This window comes from Oenanthe melanoleuca, chromosome 2 (genome assembly GCF_029582105.1).
Source record: "Oenanthe melanoleuca isolate GR-GAL-2019-014 chromosome 2, OMel1.0, whole genome shotgun sequence".
NCBI lineage: Eukaryota > Metazoa > Chordata > Aves > Passeriformes > Muscicapidae > Oenanthe > Oenanthe melanoleuca.
In genome coordinates, this window is record NC_079335.1 from 33,485,921 (window position 1) to 33,508,126 (window position 22,206).

The 22,206-nt window shown below is 37.4% G+C and overlaps 1 protein-coding gene across 2 annotated transcripts in view; it reads right to left on the reverse strand.

Annotated features, from left to right (window-relative positions):
• Positions 1-18,118: 18,118 nt before the first annotated feature.
• Positions 18,119-22,206, reverse strand: part of C2H8orf34 (chromosome 2 C8orf34 homolog) — a 148,145-nt gene continuing 144,057 nt past the window's right edge. For both annotated transcript variants that reach the window (XM_056484324.1, XM_056484323.1), the window contains exon 14: positions 18,119-19,121. In XM_056484324.1, coding sequence (XP_056340299.1) covers positions 19,114-19,121 — 8 coding nt within the window. In that variant the 3' untranslated portion in view covers positions 18,119-19,113. The remainder of the gene's footprint in view (positions 19,122-22,206) is intronic.

Here is a 22,206-nt window from a genome sequence, read left to right on the forward strand (position 1 = left end):
TGAAGCAATGGACTCAAGATCACTTTCCTCCCAGCTATGTAGGCTGACTATCAAAAAACAAGGAGCAGAGCATAAATATTTCCAGAAAATGCACTTAGGCCAAATGTGCTTCCTAATGATGCTTAGTTCTTCCTGTTTATGAAAGCACTGTCTATTTATGTAGGAGGACAAATTAAGATAACTCCACTGATTTCTCTTTTTTGGAGTACCTAGTCTTGGCAATGAATTTTAAACAGAAGACATGGTGGGATATTTCCTTGTAATTCTTTGTCAGGAAGTGGGTGGAGAGAAGGAAAATCTATTCTGCAGCTACTGAGACTACAATACCAGGCTTGCAGCAACCATATGTTCACAAGAAAACTACCCTCACTATATAAAAAATTGATCATTACCGAAACATCTTTTATTCCTGTGTGATAGAAATCACATTTTATAACAAAATAAAGGTCTGACCTTGAAACTGATTCAACAGGGGAATCGGGGCATTGAACCCAGACAAATATCCATGCTGGTAACAAGACCTTTCACCAGCCCATGGGCAATAACCAGAAGGAGGTTTACAACACAACTCAACCTTCACAGCACTGGCAAGTACAGAGCCTGATCACCAAACCAAACCCTGCCTGTCTACAAAGCCACTGGCCTGTGATTCGATTATAATATGAACAGACACACTTAACATCTGCTGTGTCTGAAGTTCTGCCATAGGTTTTGTGTCAGACTTCAGAGACAATCACTGATTGTAATCAGCAGCTCAATGGTTATTTAATACACATGATATGGGACGGAGCAAATACAAGCAGGACCAACTGGTACCAAATGGCTAATTTAATTAGCCAAACTAAAGAAAAGAAACCAAAGAAAGAAAGACACTTGTTCAACTCTTCAGGATGGCATTAGTAAGCCCCTCCAAAAGCTGCTTTCAAGCTGAATATCTTGATGGTTTGAAACAGCTCTTTACAAGCCAGCCATGGATTGGCTTGGATTGAAAGGGTCCCTAAAGATCTTCTCTTTCCAATCCCCTCCAAAACCTTCTACTAAGCTAGGTTGCCCAAAGGCCCAATTAACCTTGCTTGAGCCAGGGATGAGACATCTAAAACTTCTTCGGGCAACCTGTACCAGTGCCCCATTACTCTCACAGTGAAGAATTTCTTCATAGCATATAATCTAAATTTATTCTCTTTTAGTTTAAAACCCTTTCCTCTTATCCTGTCATTACACACTCTCATAAACTGTCACCCTCCTTATTTTAATAAACACCCTTTAGCTGCTGGAAGACCACAATGAGGTGTCCCTGGACCCTTCTCTTCTTCACTGAACAATCCCAACTCTCTTAGTCACAGGAGATGTGCTCAAGCCCTTTGATCATTGCTGTGGTCCATTTACAGAACTGTTCTAAAAGCTCCACATCTTTCTTGTGCTGAGGATTTGAGGCCTGGACACAGAACTCCAGGTGGATCTCACGAGGGCAGAGTAGAGGAGCAGAATCACCTTCCTCAATCTGCTGGCCACTCTTCTGATGCAGCCCAGGATGCAGCTCACTTTCTGGCTAACAAGCCCACATTGTTAGCTCTTGTCCAGCTTTCCATCCACCAGAACCCCCAGGTTATTCAATGATTTCCTCTCCCAATCATCCCAACCTTTCCCAGTCCAAGTGCAGAGCCAAGCTTATTGCATTTTTCCTAACTCTCTTTGGTAGCTTTCTGCATAATTTTCTTGATGTGCTGGATCTTACCATGTGTCATCTGTCTTTCTGCCCTCTCTGAAGACTGTGCAAAGCTCACTCCATGCTTTGGATACAGAAGAAGGATTTCAAAAGCTGACATTCCATCCACTTATTACAAGGGTCTTCAAATCAGTATTGGATTTGTTCCCAGGTAAGCTTGTGCATGCACATGTACCTGTGCAATGCTACGTGATACAAGGCACAGGATGTGCAACATTGCACTTGGCTAAATAATAGTTATGTAGTCCTTACCAGAAGAGATAAATTGCCTTTCCAAAGAAAACCTCACAGTTATTATATCCTTACTGTAGTGATTAGCTTTACAATGGATCAAATGGGACACTATGGCACTTCTGAGAATTAATGCATGATGGAGAAATCTAAATAACTGATTACATCACCAAATGATTATCAGTAGTCTTGACCAATAAGGAAAATAGTGCAATATAGAAATGTCATTTAGAAATGTCTACGCTTATATTTTCTCAAGTTTCCATTGCCTAGGCACAATCAAACAGATTTTTCTTGCTCAGTGAAAACATATAGCAGGATGTTAGTGGTACAGAATAAAGCAGAAAGATGACCATTCAAGCATCTATTTTTCCCACCAGTGCAAGTTCCTGATTTTTAAACAGAAAACAAAATGTTCTAAACAAATTTTAAAAACTTTATCAGCTCCTTCATGGAGGCACAGAGAAAGAAAGAAGGACCAAGAGCTTCCAGTGAGAAATTTGATTGTTGGAAATATTTACAGAACCTTCCTGCATATGCACAGTCTTTTCCAAGAGGTCAGATGCAAAAGTGAGAGGCCATGAACTCATTCAAGCATGTGTCATCACAACTAGAGTACTAACTATGGCTCTTTTGTCTGGTAGAGCAGTTCCATGTTTCAGTATTTAAAAGCCTGGAGCAAAAAGGAAAAAAAAAATCAAGCAAACAAAAAACCTCCAAAAAACAAAAGAGAGGGTCTGGGTTCTATATCTAGATGCCTAGAGCACTCAAGATGTTGGAAAGTAATACTCAAACCCTTGCTCTGATTCCAGAAGAGCAAACCTATGCCACTGGCGTTTTGTGGGCAGGACCCTAAACACCAGAGTGTGCTACAGAGTGAAGATTTCTCTACCTTTTTCAAGGCCAAGATTTGTGCTCATTGAGGACTAGTAAAATTTCTGAATTTGCAACCTTTAAAAAGACAGGTTAGATCCTTTTCTGCTGAGGATCTTGCTGTATGTAAAACCTATCTGTGCTAAAATCTATTCACTGGTTTTCTGCCTGGAAATATTCAGAACATTTAGAGTTAGTTGATAACAAGAGCTGTTAGAATTTGAGATTTATTTGCAGAGTCAATAAAGTGGGGTCTGTTTGATTAATTCAGTATGTTTTGGATAAGAAAATGAGACTTTGCTAGTTCTGAGATCATGTATACATGCACATAGTCACATCTCCATTAAAGGAATCATGCATTCTGTGAATTTCAGTGCTTCAGTCTCCATGTGTAGTCAGAAACTCATCTAGCAGTCTTTATTCTATTTTGCCTGAAAATACAGGAACGAAGAAAAGGACAACCAAAACAGAAGAGTGACTGGGTTTCTCTAAACTGTGGAGTTGTGGGAAACAGTATATAAAAATCTTCTTGTAAAAGTTTGATCCCACATCCAGATCTCTTATTGCTCTCAGCGGATGTAGGAATATTACTGTAGAGATTCAAAAGACAAAAGATGAAACTTGATATTAGCATAGCTTAAATAAGGGCAACAATTTTGCTGTGATCACTACAATTTCACTTGGCAAATGTTAGCATTCATGTCAAAATTGAGAAATAGCAGTTTCAATGCTGGTTTGTGTTTCTAATGTTCTAGTTTTGATAAAATGCCTGTGTTCCACACAGGAAAAGTGTCTGAACTATTAAACTTTGCTATTTCTTGATACAGTATGAGTATGAATGAGAGTGCTTGAAGAGGCTATTTAACCAATGTCCACATCAAACCTTTTTAATTAGCTGTCAAGTTAGTACAGATACAGTTTTGATGTTTTTCTAAACAAAGGTCATTAAATGTAATCTCTGTGGGATTTTACTGATAATGCATAGGAAAAGAAGTAGTCTTGTAATCCAGCCAGGTTTCATGGGGAATTCAATAACTTGGTATTCTAAAGTATTCCATAGAGTGATTCACAATACAGCTATTTTCCATATCTTCTAGATGAACAATAATAGAGAGGCCACAAACTAACTATGTTGGCTTAGCCAAAGAATAACAGTTTTTCCACCTGTATTGTCCATTATTCAAGCACTGTTAATTAGCAAAAGGCTAAATCACTAAATGGTTTAACATGCACTATGTGAGGCATGGCATATACTCTATATAGTCTATATAGCCTCTTTGAAAACAAGCAGGAATGCACAAATGCCTTGCTTTGAATCTGGTTGCCACTATCTTTATATTTTATGTTTACACTGTGAATACAAATGTGTATTTGAAAACAGATCTCATTTAGCTGACAAATATTTTAGAATTTTGACATTTGAATGGACTGATTTGTCATTATTACAATGCTGATCTCATGTAACCACAAGTGTATAGCAAACTAATTGCAAGTGTCATCTCTTGGACAGGTTACAAAAATACAGCCTAGTTTTGTTTGGGGTAATCCTGCATCCCCAAGGACACTGTAATCAAATGGAGGGAGCTATAAAATGAGGCAGGCTAAAGCTAGGAATAGGAACTATTCAGCATTCTTTAAATCTCATGGCATTCATCTAGAGCTTATCGTCTTGGAATAAGATAGCAGCTAGTGGTTATCCTCTTGGAATAAAATCGTGTCTCCTGAGCCAACAGCACTTATCATATTGGCTGATTTGAGCAGCCAACATTTTTGAAATTTATACAAAAAATACATTAAAATCTAATCATCATCTCTAAGAGAATTTAACTCAGCATTTTCACTTTCATGTTTAACAGAGTAGGATAGTAAGATGAAGGTTTTTGAAATATTATTATCCTTAGCATGGAAATGTTTTAGAATGTTAATTTCAATTTAAATTTTTTAAATGTGTAAAAAAATTTGCATCCCAGCATGCATTTGTGTGTGCTTTTTAGCAATGTACAAATGCAAAAGGAACTTTTTCTGACTGATAGAGAAAGAAGTCAATGGATGAAGCTACTATGAATAGCAACAGTACATCCAGCTGAGACCTCACCTTAATTATTACTGAAGCCATGCCACATTCCATATTGAATTTGATTCTACTTTGCTGGGTTTAGCCATCCAAAGGCAAAGAGTTTCTAATATAAATATGAGGGAGACACTCCAAGGGGATCTATCAGAGCTGCTAAAACCAGATTTCAACAGGATGTGACTTTCCAGTGCTGCACCCTAAAATCACAGCAGATTAGCTGAATGCTCACATGGAACAAAAAGGCCATGTCATGAAATACTGCTACAATCTTACTTGCTGAGGAAAAGGGCAAGTAAAACTCAAGATATTCTTCAAACATGCTTATGATAAGAAACTACTATTGGCATTGTATATTTTAGATAATCTCTATTCAATGTTGAGTTCTGCTCATTTGCAGTGTCAATAATCAGTGTATACACATCAAAACAAAGGAACACATCCATCAGGGTAAATAATGGCAACACTGGGTCCCTGATAAAAAGTAATCTTATCAGATCATGGCTTATTGAATTCAGTTCACAACACCTGAAGGATTACTTCAAAACATGGGACACAGTACACTGAGCAACTTAATGCTTTCACACACAAGAAAAGTGTGTTCTAAGTCTATCTGGAGGACAGAGCACATTCATCCTGCCAAATTCTGAATTCTCTTTGATTTCAATCTGACTATAGGCATGAGCAAGGAAAATATCTCTTTGAACAAGGACATTAAATGGTATTCGGCAAACTAATAAGGAAAAGTAGCTGAAAAAACCCAAAAGCTTGCATACAGAATTACAGGTCACAGAAATGGAAGAGGACCCAAAGCTATGACAGTGAATGTAATCATAATGCATGCTTTATGGAGAAAGGAAATAACTCAAGTGTTTCTTCTTTGCCTTATTTTTTGCATCCTTTCCACCATAGAGAGCATATTAGGAATTAATTTTGGAAACAGTGAATTCCTATTCTACCATCAAAGCTCATAAAGTATAGGGAAGCCCTTTCCATGTAACACACAACATCCCTCTATCAAGTCACTCAGGAAAGTTCTTATTAACCTCCTCTAGTAATAGCAAGCTGGCAGCTGAAAGGGATCAGGGACTGCATCACATGAGGGAAGGACAATTAACCTGCTTGTTAACTGTATAGAAGATAGTGCCATGTCAACTTTCATTAAAAATAGATGGCATTAGTTAAAAAAAAAACCAAAACCTGGCAATTTTCCAGAGACCCTTTTAGTTAATCTTCCAATGCACAGAGCAGCTTCACAACTGAGAGGGCTAAGTTACTCAGCTCACTGGCAGTAGGTAAAGTAACTCCTCTCTTCCTTTCTAGATAAAGGGCCAAACCATTTTGGGAAGTCTGTAAATGTTCAGGGAAATATGTAATCCATCTGATTTCAGATGTTCAATTTAAAGCTGTGTTTAAGTAAAGAAGAACCAGAATTCTTAACCTGCTAAAAAGAAACACCAGAATGCTGTTGCTATAATTTAAATTGCCACAGCACAATTATTAAGTTTGAGGGATGATCAACTCTCCTGGCATCTAAGAGAAGTCTCTCTCTTTTAATTTAGTCCCAGACCACTAATGAAATCTGAAAGCAAAAGGTGTGAAATCTCACTGCTGGAAAATCAGTATCAAAGCTCTTGAAGTTTTACTGATGTTGGTCTACAGCCCATAGTTTGAAGTTTCTCATCACTTGGTCTAAGAACTGTACTTTGCCAGTCAGTCAAGTTCTCTTTGTACTCTGTTTTCATCAAAGGCAGTAAAAACTGGCCCTACTTGATTGTATGGCAAAAAAATAGAAATAAAAGCCAAGTCCCTCTATTTGCTCACTTTTATTGCAGCATTGTTTGTTTTGGTTGACAGTAAACACTGATGTTTAATATAGAGAAAGTCAGTATATGTTACATTTATATAGACATATTTGGCATAGTTGGGTAGAATTTAAAATTCTTTTTCCAAAAATAAAATATTTATTTCTGAAAAAGCATCAGTTTGAGAAACCTATAGAAGTAAAGGGCTTGCCAGTGATAAATCTGTTGTAGCTGCACTGACTTCTACCAAATCTGGCTCTTATTTTTTTATGTAAAGATTCAAGAAATGCAATATAATCCAATCTCCCAAAATGAAGGCAGAACACTTTAGAAGTCTGTTATCACATATATTAATATGAAACAAAACATAATTAACACTTTAAACACATTTACAAGCCATATATTTAGGGCCTAAGGACATCATCATGACAGGACTGAGGTACTTCCAATGAAAGTGGTCCATTCTTATAAATTTACTAAATGTAAACTGCAGATAATACTACAGAAAATCACATGGAAACCACGGGATGTGTCTAAAGAAAGTACCTCATTTTGTTTAAAAAAAAAAAAAAAAAAAGGAATGCCATCAGGAAGATTCATTTGTTGAAGTTAGACATGTAAGTGTTCTGGAGATTTATGGAGCAGGAGGCCAGGGAGATGTTTCTCACTTGAGGGATTAGAAAGCAGTCACAAGTGTGTTCCCCCTGTGACAGCTGGCAGGGACATTCAGCAGGTTTTGGTAAGACCCATCATGAAGGATAGTTAACCAAACCCAAATGCTGGCTCCTTGAATATAGATTGATAGAAAACTTGGTGTGCAGGACCTGCAAATAACTGAATGTCTGAAAGGATAGAATGAGTGTCACTGTGGTTTCCAGCCAATCTTTATTAGCATTATTGAGGCAGAAGGAGTTTGACATAATTTTTTTTTTCTATTAGATTATTTTTCTTCTCCTTGACTGCAAAAATTGCTACTCTTGTCTTTCCCAGAACTTACTTTTACTCTATCATCTCAGCAATTCATTCTCACTACAGATACAGTAAATGTGCTTTGAGCTCTCTCTCTCTCTTATCACTTAATTAGGTTTTCCACTATAAAAGCAATTATGATATCAGAAAGCACCTGAGAGAACTCCTAGTAAGTCAATAGTTCATAATTGGTTGCAAAAGGATCTGGGACCGGGTGAGAGGTTGTAATAGTATATAATGCATACTGACCACGTTTTTCCACATGTGGTTTTATTGTTTATTTATTTGTGCTGTCTGTTTATAGTGGATCAGCATTTTTGCCTCCCAGCCCTCACCTCCCACTCTCCAACCCCATCTCCATATGCCTACACTACAATCATATTGTGTCCTGGATCTACTGCTATTTGAATTTCAACTAGCTACAGGTTTCTGTAAACCTCAACTCCATCTTTGACACAAGATATAGTGTTAGTCTTTAGGCTTAGTATGTTAATGCTTTGGGAAACTGGCTGAAAGTGATAGACAAAAGAAAGTGGTTCATTTTCAGGTCATCACACAGGCAGCAACACACAAGCCCTGGCACGAGGGAAGGGGAACTCTCTCAGCAGTAACTGCTGCAGACCCAGCAGGAACAGAAGAGCCCTGATGGCTTGAGGAGGCAGGTACTGATCATAGGCAGTCCAGCTACAGAGCCAGAGGACATCCAGCCTCAGTGAAATTGCCATGTCTAGCTCACAAAGCTTTAGGTATTCCATAAATCATCCAGCACCAGGCAACTGAAGGGCAGAGCTCTACACACACCTTTGGCAAAACAAATTGCTAAATGGGAACAAATATCTTGAGCAGCATGCCCTACATAATGATGTTTGGCATGTCTGGTGGCACTGCCAGTAGATGGGCCAAAGAAGTTCCCTTTCCAACTAGCCACACATAGCCAGTGTGTAAATAATGTGGGGACAGTGAGGTATCGAGTTCACTTCACCTGCACCAACAGCACCCTCCTACAATCCTGCATATCAGCCAAGTCACTGCACCAGAGAATTCCTGCAATGAGTATTTCCTCAAGTAGTGAAAAGAAATTGTTTCCTCTCCAAATATAGGATAAGTGTTCCTGATTCCAGTTTTGTTCCAATATTCAGTGCAACAATTAGAGCTGTGAAAATAAACTGCTGGGAGGAAGAATTTAATTGTGAAAGATCTGGGATGTTCTCATCCTTCCAGTACCTGAACAGAGCCTACAAGAAAGATGGAGAGAGACTATTTATGAGAGCATGTGACATGAGAAGGAGCAATGGATTCAAACTGAAAGACTGTAGGTTTAGATTAGATATAGGAAGAAATTCTTCACTGTGAGGGTGTTGAGGCACTGGAACAGGTTGCCCACAGAAGCTGTGGATGCTCAATCCCTGGAAATGTAAAGTCTAGGTTGGATGAGTCTCTGAGCTACCTGGTCTAGGGAAAGGTGTCATGGCAGGGGGACTGGAACTAGAGGATTTTTAAGGTCCCTTCCAATCCAAACCATTCTGTGATTTCATGAAGATGCAAGCTACAGAGTCAAGTTCAAGTACTCCCAATAATATTCCTCCCTCCTCATTTCTTGCATTAAAGCTATCTATGAATATAAACTATGTGTAAAATTGGACTGTGCATTAAATAAACTAGTTCTATGACAACTTTTTGTTGCTATCTGTTTCAAATCTATAATTTGAAAACAAGCTGCCACACTTGATAGTTCAATAGTGTCAAAATAATGCAATGAGGTTCAAAAGCCTCATGTTTACCAAGGATTAAGAGATTTCTAATTATGACTGGTTTGTGCTATCAATCTATGTGCCCTAATGCAGCATCCTCTGTCTCAGTCACATTTCCTGGGAATAAGGTTCATTGCTTTGTCTGCCACTGACAAGGTCCTGCACAATGTAGGTGGTGAAAACTGCCATATGGTCAATATTAAGTGAAAGTTGTTCTGATATAAATCAGAGTGGTGCTGCCTGCCATCCCTGGAAATACACAATCACTTTCCAAAAGGCTCATACCCTGCTATTTGTTTTGGGTTTGCACTGGGCTACAGCTCAAAAACTAATTTTCTAACCCTCACACAAAAAAGATACTTAAGCACACACTGGTAGATTAAACTTTGTATCTATATGCTTACTCTACCTGTCTCCCATAAGTTAGCTCTAACTAAATCTTGTTCCTCTGAAACATGCCAGTAGAACAGTCACTCGAAATTATTCTGTAGAGAAGAAAGCTTCATGATGATATGTAAAGAACAAGTATATTTTATTACATGATCAATTTCAACTTCAAGGCAGTACAAGCAATAAAAAAGTCACGATTTTCAAATATTTCACCATAGAAACCTTAAATCTTATCAAAAAGGAATCTTCTTGAATGAAAAAATTGAACGTGTATAATAAATTTAGAATCTTGTATAATATATTGGAGAGTGTACCTCCTCACTGTGACATAAATATTGCTTTCCATTGCCAGCAATAAAATGATTTTCTCATTCTGTAAAGTTACAGGATCTATCATCATATTAATAACTTTTCTCTCCCTCATGAAAGTAGAAATTGGTACCTCTGTGTACAGAATGTACAAAGCAAAGGGCAGATTTGAAAGCTCTGTAGGTCAAAATGAATTTCAGTAAATGTTGTCTGTAAGTCAAGTTCTGGGACTGAGAGAAGCACTTTCTGGAGTGTTTCAGCACATCATCATCAAATAGAGGGTTTGCAGAAAGCATTTTTAAACGCTCTCTTACAGCCCTGTCCAGAGCCAGGTTCTTGCTTGGCATCAAAACAAGGAAAACTAAATTGTATCATTTTAAGGATAAGAACTGCACCATTTACTTGTGGATGTGAGCTTATCCTCAAACCTGAGACAGGACAGTTCATCTCAGGACAGCAGCAGGACACCTTCCTGGAGCATCAGTGTCAGATGATCACAGAAAGTGCTGTCAACAGGGCATGGGGACCATGGGAGCACAAAGGATTTGGGGTGCATCAAAGAGTGTCAGAAAGGATCTCTGTTTCCCAAACTGGTCTTGCAATCACTTTGAGGGCTTCAGCTCAAAATGATGAGGTATCCCAGCAGCAGTGCTGTGACTCCTTTGGAAATGCATGACCAAGCACCTGAGAAAGAGCAGCTCGGAGCAGAGACACCCATCCAGTTCCTCTCCTTCAGACAGAAACAGCAGAGATGTACAGAAATGTCCACACACAGCACAGACAGCAGCACAGAAACACCTGTGTGCAAACTCCCTTCACTTCCCATCACATATACAATTTTCTCCACCTGTGAAGATACACTTGAGGCCATTCCAACATTCCACCAGGGAGAGCTACAATGAGAAGAGAGCACTCCAGCCTATAAGCAAAAGGAAGTGCTTCGTGTGGAAAGCCATATGCTGAGGACAGACCATGAAGAGGAAAAAAAGGGGGCAGCAAAAATGCCCTTGGAGCCCTTGAAGGAGAGGAATTCAAAGAGCTTCATTCACTGGAAGAAAATGGATCCCTGAGGAACTCAGGGCACACTTCACTGCATTTCCATACACTTGGCAAATGCCCCTTTGCCTCTACCTGGAGGCAACCAGACTGTCATAATGCTAGCTGACATATTCTGGGTGGCTAAATGCCATTCTGTTTGCATCAAAAAAGGAAAGAAATTATATAAACAAAATCCCAGAAAACTCCTCTTATCTGGGGGCATGTATTTTTCTACTACTAACACAAGCTAAAATGTAAGCCAAAACTACTAATTTTTTATTGAAGAATGGAGAACAGTCTCTAGAAACTCACATAAGCCTGTGAGAATCATAAATGTTAGTTTGGTATGAGGTTAGTTAGTTTGCTAAATTGAACTATGACCAAACTTCTTCAATACTGAAGAAGCATGAAGGCCATAAAGCAGAACACTACAGTACTTCTATGACATCATAGGGTATGAATCAAAATGTAGACCAATTACTGGCACACTAAACAGAGAAAAGTGAGATTTTTTTTGCTGGCAGATCTTATGAACATGTTTCAAAAAGAAAAATGCAGCTTTTACAAGCAATACAGCAATAAGAAAGAATTTTAAATTCAGAAATTCAACAGGCTAAAAGATGAAGCTTTTTATTTAAGTCTCTCTCAGTTATCACCTTCTCGACCCAAAATCCCATGGCAGTGGTAAATTACAATTAATAGGAGGAAAAACTATCATTGTTTCTCACAATCAATCAAAAATGCTATATTTGGATTAGAGTAGCCACCTCAATTCAGAATTTCAAAAAATATTTAATATGGAGGCAACAGGAAGGAGGAAAAAAGATATTCCTAATGGAAAAAATGTAGCCCTGTAATTAATCTATGTCAAAGTTCACCTATACTCCAAAGAAATAGTTTAGAAAGAATGACTAAAACCTTCAGATGATATTTTTAAAAGGTCCAGTAATAAAATTGGATGACTTCCAAGCTCATAAAACATGAGGACCAGAGCTGGAACTTCATGTATAGTACAGAATCTGCTGAAAACACCATCAAGGATGCAAATGATCCTTCAGGGTGCCAAGAGATGCAGCTACTGGGAGGCTGCTCTCTGCTAGGACAATTTTGCCTTGCAAAGAAGAGAACACACCAGGTTAAAAAGACAACAGGGCAATTTGGATATGATGCTTGTCACTGTTCAGAAATGGGTGTAGCTTTTTGAACACAGAATTTATTAATGCTGTGAATAAGAGAAGACCATTCTAAAGGATGCAACCCATCACAAATGGGATAACCTTATACACAAATATTAATAGCAGTATTTCCTCTGTTTTAGTAAGCACAGGATAAAAGTTTATCTCACTGTCTCTGATATTACATATCAGTGTAAACTGACATTTCATAGCTACATTAGGTACAGAACTGAAAAGTATCATGGGTCAGGTAAGCACCTGAGACAAAAGCATGACACCACATTACCACCACAAGTCAAAGTCAAGCAAAAAACATGTTAACATTCTCTGGAGATATTATTTCTCAGCATTGGGAATGTCTTATTGCACCACTCTGAATTAAGGACCCCTCTGCATGACACTTGTCAGTGTTCTCAGGTTTCTGAGTCACTAGTGAAGACAGAAGCAATATAAGAAGTATTATGAAGGATTGTTGAAGTTTGTCTTATGTACTGGAATGTGATTCCAGTGGAATGGAGAAGGACATACTGTATGTACCTTAGGCTAGACAAATACAGCATTCTGAATACAGATACTTCATTCTTGATACTGGAAAAACATTCCTACACTCTCAGATTCATTCTCCTACCCTTTTAAAATCTACAGCGTACAACATTTATTTTTCCTAAATAAGTCAACCTTCTTCTGACATGTCTAAATGCTGAAAAATGTGTGTTTCACCATTTGAACACAGTATTACTCTTTACAAACATTTTGTGTGCAGAAAAAGGGATAGAAGAAGATAACATTAATTCACACTTTGAATTAATTGCTTTAAAGGGAGATAGTGAGTGCACATCTGTCTCTGGAGTTTTGGCTATTCTTACATCAGGAACTTTAGCTCTCTCTTTTAAATAGCTTCCTGTCTTTGCATAGAACAGACACAGAATTACAGATGAGGCTGATGCTAAAGTCTCTCCCTGAAGGCCTATGCATCACAGTACCCCAGGCAAGCCCATCAGATGTTTTCAACACATCCTCATAGGGAAAATATTTTAAATTCTGCAAGATCTGTGTCCAGATGAAAAGTCAATAATGGATGATGTATTCTGGACACAGAAATATAGCTTCACCTGGGGGGATAAGAAATATAAGTTGCCTTGGAATCTCAGCTAAAGGGCCCCAGACTTTATTAAACCTGGAGTTGTGAGTGTGTAGGTGTTGGATTACACACATCAATAGGAAGAGAATGATTTCTGGGGGCACTTAGGAGAGAATTTGAATTATGGTACTTATCAGGCCCCAGGGAGCATTTTGGCAATGCACTCATGAAATCCTCATGGCTTTTGGAGACAGCTACAATGGCTGAAGCATGGACACTCAAAGGACTCTGCTGTTTCATCTAATGTCACTTCTAGTGCAAAAGAAAGGCTTCTCAGAGCAGCAGCATGTCCACCCTGTAGAGCACAAGTCCTTGCTGTGTGCTGACAAATCTGTGGGGTGTAACAATGCTTCTTCAGCACTCACTGTGACTTGGAATGAAATCCTGCCCACATTTGCATCACTGCAAAAATTCAAAAGGGTTTAATTAATAATAATTCAAAAGGACAAATAATTCATTTTCTTGCCTTGGGTGGCATCTCAATTCATTGTTATCTGAGCTGAAGTAAGATATAGACAATTAAGATATAAAGAATGTGTTCAAGGAGAAAAGATATTGTTCTGAGAAAGTGCTGTCATGCAAAATACAAGAACTTGGGTACATGGTTTTCTAAAGATAATGAGAGGGGTTCTCCATCTCCAGACATTCTCAGAAAATCTGACAGAAATAGTTAGGCTGCAATTATGCTGCATCAGGGAGAGGAACTGATGTCTGGAGGCCCTTCCCAGCCCCATTTCCTATTGCACCCCCTCTCTAGGCACACATGTGTACATTTCTGGGAAAGGAGGTCCCTGGTGAGCATCAGCATCTCAGCATTCAAGGAACTCACAAGAGGAACTACTTATGTTTGCTCTCCTGTAGAGTCTCTTCAGAGCTGTAGATGGTTTGGTGGGAAAAAAAGGTCTCCTCTGTCTCCCAGTTTAGAACAATATTCCATCATTAAGCTCTCAAAAGAAGGTCCAGTAATCTAGAGAAGACATTGGTTCAGGGATTTTACCTGAACATTTTAGAACTAGAAGCATTCCCCAGGACTGGCTAATAATAATTAAAGAAAAACAATGCGAGGTTCAAACACAAATGCTCTTCATACAATAAAGATGCATGAGCTGCAGAGGGCATCAAATTCTACAGCAGAACTTCAGGAATAGCAGCTGGCATAGTATTAGTCACTAAAGCACTGCCATCTTCCAACAACAAAGATCTACTTGAAGCTTCATAGATTTAATTTCAGTTCTTAAAAAAAAAAAAAAAAAAAAAAAAAAGTGAATAAAGTGAAATTTCTACCTTTGTGCTGTGTTTATGTAAGTAAAAAAAAAACTAGACTGCTTTGCTGATTGAACTGAATTTACAGTCCAGAGCAGTTTTCACTTGAAGATGCATCTTGATAGGTTTTGATAGGTTTAAAGCTGATGTAGAGGAAACTTCTATGGACAATACATATTAGATTTGCTGCATACCTAGGGCAGACAAGCCATAGAAAATAGTAGCTGACTGTACTATCCAAAGAAAAAGAGAAAGTGTGCCATCAAACTAGATTCTATTTGATTATGCTTTAGTTTTATATAACATGCCAAGAAAGAAAACAGCATCCAAAGTCCTAATGAACAGTTGTGTCAGAAATGTAACTGAAAAATATATATCTTCTTTTAACCAGTAAGTTGATAATTAAAAGTAATTAAATTCAGCAATATAGCAAGAAGTAGGCTAATGCTGTCAAACCATTAATCCAAACTTTTTTGGATTAATGCCAAAATTTCATTTCAGCTAAAACTGTAAAGCACAAAAATATCTACATAACTAATTGCATTGCCTAACTATCTGCTCTCTAATCCAAGAAAAAGTTGAAACAAAGACTGAATGGGTAAAAAATTCTCTGAACACATATTTTTGCACATCTTTTTTTCTCATGAAGCTGCCTGGAGTAATACAAAGTTAGTAAAAGCACTGTAACTTTATGGTTAGCATGTTTACTACAGAGCAGTCCAGGCTGCTGTAATCTAACCCAGGGGAGCTTTTCTGTATTTTACATGAATAGTTTATTGGATTAAATGTGAAGTGTGTCCATGTAAAGCCAGAGAAATGGAATGATAGCATCACATTAATGCATGTGAGTTGTCTTTCATCAAGTCCATATATTTTTCTGAATTTAGTTGTTGGATTATAGGACTTTCCCTGCATTTATCTAGCTACCTCTGTAAGTAAAATGTAGATAAACCTGAAGCAATACTCCAGGAAGCAGAAAACTATTTTTCTCCCTCTTTTGTAAGAAAGAATTGAAAGAAAAAGAAAAACACCTGAACTGTGAATAAGGTTGTATTTTTAGGAATCATATTCTCACAGGGCCAGAAAGTTTTGTTAATACAGAGTACAACTGATTGTTAAGTGTTTTTAAATTATTGCTGAAGACAAGGATTTGCTCATAGAAACCTTCCACTGGATATTTCAAAATAAATTTTTAATTATTATAGCTTTATGCAAGTAAATGTTCTTCTCCATTTCCCCCCAGTCATACCTACAAATCCTAGAGATGGACACTGGAGTAGCAAGAAGGCAGTCTTTAAAATCTGACTAATGATGAAGTTACTTGATATGAGCAGTACAAAGGAAACCCATTAGTATTATCATGTTATTGAAATGAATATAGATACATTAAGGTTGTTTTTAAGCTACATGCATTTTTATAGACTGAGACATGTTTGGATTTTTCATTTACAAGTACTGTTTAGAATCCTGCATCCCCTTCATCACCACATTCATAAAGGCTTTAAAAAATTAAGATGAAAACATATGGCTTGGAAAAATTTATCTGTTTGCCATGACTCTTTTTTCCATCAAAATGCAGTAACTGAATAGCACCAGCAATGACCCATAAAGTGTCTTTCTGAAAAGTGCTAAATCTATTCTGTTCCATGCAACTAGACAGCAGCACATTTCTATGCAGCTTTACAACAGCTTTTTGGATGACTTTGAAGTGCCTGGTGCAGAGTCAAAAACAAATTTAAAAAACCCCAAAAAACCCTCCACCTTGACATTCTTGCCAAACTAAATAGAGCAGCAACAAGAGCATCCACAGCTGACTCTGAATTCAATTAGACACTGTGTAGGCACAGTTTATTCCATAAGCAATTGAGAAACTGCTTCCTGAAGCCAAGAAGGTCAAACAGAAAATTAGTAAGGCTTCCTGCAGCTTGGAGGTGAAAATAAGTTTATCACACATGCCTTCTGCATGGTCTGCCCAGCTGCTGCCTGTGCTCCCTGGCCCCTAAGCCCAGCTGCTTGTTGCCTATTAAGAGCATCTCTGCTCCTCCTTGGAGTTCTCCTGACTTGCTTCACTTCACTGCCAGCTTGTTTGCAGTCAGGGCACCAGGTGGCTGCTCCTCCTCTGCAGTGCTCAGCTGCTGGGCTGGGCAGTAATACCAGCCAAAATTGTTTGCCATATGCTTTAGAGGGGTTAGTGCAAACCATGAGCATTAAAAAAAATCATGAGATCGTTTCAAAATTATAAGCATAAATAAATAAATAAATAAAGCAAACCAGAAAAACCCACACATGGGATTTTCTGTATGTTTTAGTGTGAAAATAATGTAATATTTTCCACGGTTTTATTCTGTGCTCTTCAGCTTAGAAAGTGTCCCAGAGAAATACCATTGTTCTGGCCAGTCATAGAACAGCCACATTTCAGGAGCTCAGGGCTTCACAACTTTTACAACTGAGACCACCCAAGCCACCCCACTACACCCTGAGATACTTGTGTACAATTAGCACGTGCTAAATTCTTAATCACTCTAAAAGCTCTTGATGCACTCACTATATCTGTAACTGAAAAGCCTTTTTTCCCTTAGAATACCAGTGAAATGATTGATTTTCTGCCTTTCTGAATAAAGCCTGTCTTGTATTTCTTCACCTGTAACCAAAATTTCAAACCAGACAAGTCCCTGGCCAAATATGTCTGCCCTACCAGGCCAAAATTGCCTTCAAATTCTCATACATACCAGAACTTCTAGAATTAAGATGCTGACAACCTTCAATTTCTTTCTCAACTTGTTGTGAGCAATCTTGATTTTCCAGAAGTCAATGAGATTTTCCCCAAGGATTACATGTAGCCATAATTTCACCCAGTAATGACATGAAGCAGAAAGCATGCAGCTTAGCAGATATTTAGTGAAGCAACTGAAAAAGGCAATCCTATTTTATATTTTTCAGTAATGTCAAGGTAGAATGTGAAATGAGGGCCATTAAGGAAGAATAAAACTCATGAAAAGGAGATACAAGAATGCTTTTCTGAGCACAACTGACTAAGTACAGCACATCAATGATAATATACCCTCCTATATGCAAACAAGTCTTTAGGTATATTGCAAATGCACACAGCATTAAAGATTTTCTTTACTGATGACAAATTAATGAAGTACCTTCCTGAAATGAACTTCAAGGAACTACCCAGGGGGTTTCAGTATGCCAAACATTTTACATACAGGAACTGTACACTATGATGACACATAGCAAGTACTTGTTCACCACAATGTTAACTTCCATTTAACTTGATCATGACTAACACAAACCATATAGTTTCTCTGGTTTTAGCACTTGTATTTGTGAGACAGCAGAAAAAAGTTCACACTATGAAATACTTAAGACAGACAACTCATTTTTATTTTTTAAACAAATAGATGCTTTGTAATACTGTATTTTTTAATAGTTGCAAGCAATTTCATTATATCATTCTGTCTAAAATACAGGACCTAAGCATACATTATTGAAGACAAAGGAAACTGAGAACACACTTGACAGAATTAACAGTTAAATGAAATCAGTAAATGCAACTGCCACATCCCTTCATTTGATGTCTGTGCTAATGCACCTTCTAAAGTCCCAAGCACACAGCACACACCAGACAGAATATTTTAAATAGCAGTTTGGTTCAGTAACCATATGGGTAACTAACATTTTATCATAATATATGAAATTCCTTTAGGTGCTTTATTTTTGCATGCATGCAGCACTCATGTTCCCCTTTTTAACAGAGTCTTTATTTGTTTTAAAGATCAAAGTAGATAAATTCAATACAAAGCTATGCAGCACGAGCAGCACCTGTTTCTGCTACCCACACACACTCTTTCACTCATTCCCCTGTCTGAGCTCTCTCTGCAGGTGACTATGAGTGAACAGCTAGCTCTCTGTGAGACCTGAATGGGACATAACACATGGGCAGATGCAGCAAATACTTTATTAATCTAAAAAAGAGCAAAGATTACAAAAATATAAGGAGTAGAAAACCTTAGACAAGTTAAAATACATACAATCTTTAGGCAAAGTTTGTTTTGGTCAGGCAGAATTTAGTTTATCAAATGTCAATCCAAAACAACAGGGGCATAAACTAAACAAAATATTATAGTAAATTTATACTAAAATGTGACAGTTACCCTTCTTTCCTAAGGCCACTGTACCACAGTAAATACTCTCATTCAGTGCATTACAGCATCCACTTATCAGAGCAGTTCCACCCATGTGCTGCTGATACTAGAAAAATAAATTTATTTAAATTTTTTTGCATAAACTAATGCAAATTTTCACATGTAGTTTTGATCACCATATTTTTTTTTATTAAACTGTTCTTCAATAATCCCACTGATTTCACAAACCTGTGAAATCAAACAGAAAAACACAGAAATTAGGGCTCAAATGTAATGTACACAAAAATAGGATAAAAGGGAAAATTAATCCTTCACTGTGGTTTTATTTTGTCAGTTTTCCATTATGCTGATTTCACAGTTAAATAAGCAACTTGGATCAGTATGTCAGTGAACTCAATTCTTTTTTTTTTTTGTCTCTAAAATATTCAGAAGCAAGTAACAGTGTCCTTATTTATACTATTTGTTCCAATTATTCAGTGTTTTGGCAGGGTTTTTTTCTGCTACTTCTTTTGCAGTAGTGGTAATAGATTGCAAAAATAGACTGCGTTTCAAAATGCACTGAACATAATATGCACTTGAGATGAATCAGATAAGATGAGATAGCAATGTTTTAATTTCTTGTTGTGTTCAGGTTGAAAACCTTCCCAAAGCAAATGGAAATCTAGCTTTTACAAATATTTACAGATGCATATTGCAATGGACTGTTTTGCAAATGTTGCTGACTGCAACACAACCTGTCCTCTCCAGTGTTTGTATAAGATGTAATGCTGTAACTGGACCTATTATACAGATCCAGTTAGAGAATCAGGGTTATTAACTGGAAATAAACACCACACCACATTTAATGTATGCATAAAAGTCTGTGTGCTACCTGAGAAGCCTTCACCTTGCCATTTTTAAACACTGAAGGAAATCAGGCACAGCAGCTTCACTCCTTTTGAACATTTAAATATGCAAGCCCTTTCAGGGAGATTTAAGAAACTTGGCAGGAACAAACTCTTCCCATTATCTCCAGCTAATTAATTAAATACAATTGGAATAATTTTCACTTTGTCAGGTGATAAGCCTGGACTTTGCATGTGATTCTGTGCTGATAATCAACAAAGCAAGGTACATACTATGAAAACCTCTGCAACAATAACAAATGAACCGACAAAGCAAACAAACAAAAAACAAGACATAAGGCCTAGGAAACTTTAGCACAACTTTTTATCCTTTATTACCTTTAAACAGTTGGGGGCTTTTTGTCACTTATACATAATGTTTAGCTGTTTTCCTTGGAGGTGCTTCATTTAGCAGATATTAAAGCTCTATCACAGTTTGATCTTTAAGCAAAGAACTGGTTTTATGGTGGGATAAAGAAGAGCAAATATGAGTAAGCCTGTCTCATTTGCAGATTCTTCTTGTGACTGCTACCCACAGAAAACCCAGGGACTGGCCTTCTTAACTGTAGAAGTTAAGAAGAAGCTAAGAAGTTAACCACATCTTAATGGCTTTGAGTTCATTGCATCCCTTAATTTTTGCTTATAACACTTGTAGCTCCTGCTTGCTAGGACAGAGCATTTAATTTCCTTTGTCACAGTTTGATGAGTTGAATCTTTTTTACTTAAACATCTATCTACAAATATCAAGTTATCTCTGAAGTTCCTGGTTGAATGCCTTTATGTGAGTGAGGCAAATTCCTAACAGGGTTTTCCCTGGGTCATTTTTAATCATCTTCTAAAATCCCCTGAGTAATCCCAATCTGACTTAATGGCAAGACACCTAACCCACAGGGTTTTTTACTGATATGATGTGGAATAATTACTTTGCTGCTTAACTTCTAAGGCATTAAAGAAACGGTCTGCTCTTCTTTGTGACAGCATTATGCTGAGAGCTCACACTAAGATGATCTTCTATGACCATCCTAAATCCATTAGGTCACTGCTTTCCAGGACAAAGCCTCATTATTCTGCAGCAGAGACAGATATGTTTCTCTGGTGCCAGATATATTTCATTTGGTTTAAATATACTTCATCTGGTTATAATAAAGTGCATTTTACTGGAATGTGGCCATTATACCAGGGGATTCATATCATTTAATAACTTCAACTTGTCCTTCCCACCCATTATCCAAACCTATCAGACCCTAATGAGCCCCATTCATCTACATCTTCCCATTAGAAACTCTAGTTTTTGATTCCTCATTGAGCCAGCTTTTAATTTACCTAATGTGTGTCCTGATAGTTCTCTAGGCCATTTTTTAAATTACAGTGTCATTTTTTATTACATTAAATGTCTTTGGGAATCCAAGTTTAGTATAAGGCAAGCTGTAGAAAAAGATATGTGCAGGTTTGGAAGCTGTACTGAAAAGAGCTTTCTGCACTAAAACAGGTTTTGAATTTTTTTTTTTTACTCACTGAAATGGAAAATTCCTTCTTCATACTAAACATTTACTCCAACGTGAACTTTTCCAAAGTGAAATCAAATATTAGTCATTATAAATAAAGCACCGCGCCTTAAAGTCTTAATAATATAAGAAGATAAGAGCAACTTTGGATTTAAGCACATCCACTCAAAAAATAAGAAACCTGAGTCTAATTCCAACTTTCCCTAACTGTATTTTAACTCACCAACCACTGTCCAACAGTCTGACTTCTGGTAGAAATAATCTCAATCTCTCTTATTTCATGATCAATAAATAATTTATCCAAGTGGGCAATTTTCCATGCTAGAGAATTGTTTTCATCTACTTTCAGACTCAAAAAACAGTTATATGAAGTGATGCAGCTTCAGCTATGAGTGTTACAAGACATCCAGCCAAGACCATCCAATAGGACTGGAGAAATTCTTTTTACAGGAGCACAATACTTTCTAGTACTCTATTTCTGAAATGGACATAGAACTGTCTCAAGCTAAATATTTAGCCAAGCCAATGGCAGGCAGAATGAGAGACAATGTATTTTTTTTAATATATATAGTGCATACTGGAGAAATTTAGAAAAGAACTCATAACCCAAGCAGAAGAAAGCTTTATGGCATTCTTTGCAGAGGTTACATGGAACAGAGAGATGTGACTTTTTTACTGCTTTGTGAAGTTTGTATTACCACTCTTGAAATATTAAATGAAAGAAAGACACCAGTAAGTTTCTCCAGAAGATTTATGAATTGGGATAAGTCTCCCACAAATTTACCTTTGGGACAGACTCACTTGTGAGACAAAAAACCTTGTTTGTATTTATAGTGAATTTATTACCATAATTTATTTTTATGATAAAAAACTGCCAACTACAACAATTATATTCTTACTAAGCAGACATATAATTGACTAACG